Here is a 4,059-nt window from a genome sequence, read left to right on the forward strand (position 1 = left end):
GAGAATTTTTCAAAGATTTTCGGACCGTCTTTGGATTTTATCTAGATCACATTGAAGTAACAATAATAGAATCTAGACTTTTATATTTTAATAATCAATTCTGCCTTTTATCATAATTTCATATTAAAAATGTGACTCTGAAAGTGCAATCCTATGCCTTTTTATCTATCTAGCTTATTTTATTCTGGAAAATATTTCTCAGAAGGTTTAAAAAAAAAAAAAAAAAAAACTTTCTACTTTGCATGACACTTAAGTGCTCCCTAAATTCTTACTTGTTTTAGAACCTAGTTCAGCTGTGTTCAGGTTTGAGAAACTATACAGCGCCATCTACAGAAGGAGCGTTGTTATTGGTGCAGAGCAACCTTCACCTCCGACCACCACCATGCTCTGTAACTCCCACTCTGGAGCAGCACAATCATCACACCATCAGCTGCGTGCAATAAAGGTCAACACATCTATTTTTATCCTTAGTATATATTTAATATCCAATTAAATCAAGAAAAAAGACCAGGAGCTAATCTCTGGGGCCTGCTCGGGTTGAAATCCAAAGAAAAATTATTTTAAAAAATGAAAAATATATATATACATGTATATGATGACAGGATCTTTAAATAGTAAAGCGATATTTTATCTGAATTGCTTTTATTACAGTTGTTATTAATGCCATGTGCTCTTTGTCGGACAAAGGCACAAAAATAAGTTCTCATTAGTATTTTTGATAACATTTTTTCCAAAATGTTACTGTAAGCAAGAACGTAACTTTCTACTGTCTAATAAACACATGTTTGCAAGTCGGACCCTGTCTCTTATTTATTACCCCTCCCCTTCCTGTTGGTGTGTCAGAGAACTAGAGACCTCCTCATTTGGACCCCCATTTTTTTTTTTTTTTTTTTTTTTTGCTTTTGCGCTGGCGAATCACAAAGTGTTGGCATCTATTGCCTTTGTCTGACAAGTCATCCATATAAGCAAAAAGGGGGGTCTGCAGAGGGGAGGAGGGGGACGGAGAGGAGGAGGAGGAGAAGGAGGAGGAGGAGGAGGGTTGCAGCTTTTAGAACCACAGACAGAGAGAAGAGGCTTCATTCCCAGCTCCAAAAATCCAGCCTCACGCACCCTATTGCGCCAAGAAAGCCTGAAGCCGGCGTGTAAGCCTTTCTTCACCCGTGAATCGAGCCCACCAGGACTGAGGACATATCGGGGTGGGGGGCCCTGTACGGAGAGATTCCTGCGAGACAAAAAAAAAAAAAAAAAGCAAAAGAAAAAAGAAAGAAAGAAAAAGAAAAAGGAACCCGGTTCGGTCGCTGGCATGCTGTGAGAATTACCTCCAGCTTTGAGAAGCGCTCCTTCGGTCATGCAGTGCACCTGCAAGAAGACATCCACTTGACGGACCGGACTGCTGAAGAAAAAAAAAAGGGAGAGAGAGAGAGAAGAGAGGGAACTTTAAGGGGAAGAAGTTGCCATCGGATCGGGGCTGGAGGGGGGTCCAAATTATAAGTCCCTCCATCGATTAGAATCACATTTTTTTCTCCACAATTTCCCCCCTCGATAGGAAGGCGAAACGGCGACTTCAGTTGATTATCTGTCTTTCCTTTGCTATCCAATGGATATTCACTGCAAAGCAGACCCCTTCACGGCGATGCACCGTAAGTAGCACAACCCGAGTTTGCCTGCCGCTGCAGCTTTTGCATGCATGCATACGGATGAAAATATATTTATATATATATATAAATATATATATACACGAAGAGGAAGACGCTTAATTCCTGCACACAGTAGCACAGCGCAGCAGTTGTTAAAGTGCAACCAGGATCTTAGCGTATAAAAATACGCAGCAGAAAGGCCAAACTGAGATATTTCGGACTAATTGTGACTTATTAAATATCAGTTCCGAAACTAATTAGAATTTTCCACTTTATCATTGTTGTTATTATTATTATTATTATTATCTTTTTTTTTTTTTTTTTTTACAATTATCAGTGAAAATGGCAGCAAAAATATTAAATAAATAATAAAAAAAAGAAATATGTCACAGTAAACAAAGAACACGCTTTTCAGCAGGTGCTTTCTTTATTTTACACGTGCAACCAGCCGGAATCTTTCTGCGCGCCCATATGCGCGTGCAAGGCCTAATAAGTCAGGACATATTAGTTACACATCTATTATTCAAATTATCCGTGCAACTACATCCAACTTAAATGCGCATAAAGGATGCTTTAATCCTAATTTGAGGAGAAGCTTTTCATAATTGATGACCTCTTTGTTTACAAGATGATGTGCAATATGAGTAATCAGAGTTAAATTGTAGGGGAACATAATCGACATGCATGCCTGAATGATGAGCCCCGAAAGTGATACGCAGAAATATCCCAGTGGGCGCAGACGAAAGTAAAGAACAGATATAAAAAAGTATTTTGTTTCAAGAAATTAATCTGTATTTTCTATTACTTTTATGGTAAAGAACCAGCGTAAACATACGCGGAAGTGTAGAATGGGTCAGTATCTAACATAAAATAAATATTTCTGAACTTAGCAAGTAATTATTGCATTTTGTGTTTATTTTTTAATCTTATTATAAACACATTATCTAATCGTATTTATTTTTTATTTTTTGAAATAGAATTAGTCTGGCTATTTTGAATGCTGGGACGTTAAGGAAAATATATATATATATTTTTCTCTCTCAAAAAAAGTTCCCTGTTGTAAATATATTTTGTATTTTCCATTATTGAAAATAAAAAAAATATATCTAAATGCATAATTATTGGAAATAAACAATTAGACTTTTGTGAATTACATAAAGCAATATAATGTGAGCACCCTTTCTGGCATTAAAGTTGAGAAAAATAAGTTTTTAAACGGAACAATTCTTATATGAATCACAATTTTCGACCCTCACTCCATGTTTTATTCTTACAAACGTAGTAAGTCATTTTCTGATTCCTTTTTTGTTTCATTTGCCTGCACATTCTTTCATTTTTTTATTTTCTTTCTTTTTTTTTTTCATAACGACCTTATGTAATGTTACGTCTGTGTGTTTTTGCTGCTGTTGTGTCCCACGTAGGGCACGGAGGTGTGAACCAGCTCGGCGGGGTGTTCGTGAACGGCAGACCCCTCCCGGACGTGGTGAGGCAGCGGATAGTGGAGCTGGCCCACCAGGGCGTCCGGCCCTGCGACATCTCCAGGCAGCTGCGGGTGAGCCACGGCTGCGTCAGCAAGATCCTCGGCAGGTGAGAAGGTGGGAGGGGGGGAAGGGGGGGGATTCTCCGGGAAATGCAAACCTGAATCTATATTAATAAGCGTGTTTTTCTTTTAAATTATTTTATTATTCGGTGGGAGCTTTTGGTAAATTACAGGCGCAAAACCTCCCTAAAAGTCACATCATATGTTGACGTTACACCTGTTTCCTTTCATGTTGACATGTTTCGTGCGATGCTTCGTTTGTTTCACTCTTACTTAAACTCCAAAAATAGTCACTTTTCAAATTTTTTTTAATTTTTTTACACTTTTGTGTGTTTAGAGATGCATGAAAGGTTTTAAAATTAAGATTTCTTTCTTTTCTTTTTTTTTTCCATTCCGCTCTTGCAGATACTATGAGACTGGCAGCATCAAGCCTGGAGTCATTGGTGGGTCCAAACCCAAAGTGGCCACTCCGAAAGTAGTGGAAAAAATAGCAGACTACAAGAGACAAAACCCCACCATGTTTGCCTGGGAGATCAGAGACAGACTGCTGGCAGAGGGCATCTGCGACAACGACACTGTTCCCAGCGTCTCATCCATTAATAGGTAGGAGAAATGTTATGCAGCTCCAAAGAGTTACCTTATTATAATTATGTATTGCTCTGCAGTGCTTCCTTCATTTTACGCTTGATAATAACAATAATCTTTTTTTTGTTTTATTTACTAGATATTTTAGTAAATAAAAATATTTGTAGCAAAAATAATTTATGTTGGCTTATTTTATTATTATTATTATTATTTTTTAGAAAATAATAACATTCTAAAAATCACGTAAATCATTTTTTATTAGATTGATAATCAAAAAATGAGGCAGTGTTGGGATTC

General features: G+C 37.3%; 1 protein-coding gene across 6 annotated transcripts in view; it reads left to right on the forward strand.

Moving 5' to 3' along the window:
• The first annotated feature begins 1,241 nt into the window (after window positions 1–1,241).
• pax2b (paired box 2b) overlaps window positions 1,242–4,059 on the forward strand; it is a 39,709-nt gene continuing 36,891 nt past the window's right edge. The window contains exons 1-3 of one of the 6 annotated variants that reach the window (XM_008436885.2): window positions 1,242–1,640; window positions 3,044–3,224; window positions 3,583–3,780. In XM_008436885.2, coding sequence (XP_008435107.1) covers window positions 1,598–1,640; window positions 3,044–3,224; window positions 3,583–3,780 — 422 coding nt within the window. In that variant the 5' untranslated portion in view covers window positions 1,242–1,597. The remainder of the gene's footprint in view (window positions 1,641–3,043; window positions 3,225–3,582; window positions 3,781–4,059) is intronic. The other 5 variants (XM_008436886.2, XM_008436887.2, XM_008436888.2 and 2 more) reach the window with 5 other exon arrangements.

Source organism: Poecilia reticulata, linkage group LG19 (assembly GCF_000633615.1).
Source record: "Poecilia reticulata strain Guanapo linkage group LG19, Guppy_female_1.0+MT, whole genome shotgun sequence".
Classification (NCBI taxonomy): domain Eukaryota; kingdom Metazoa; phylum Chordata; class Actinopteri; order Cyprinodontiformes; family Poeciliidae; genus Poecilia; species Poecilia reticulata.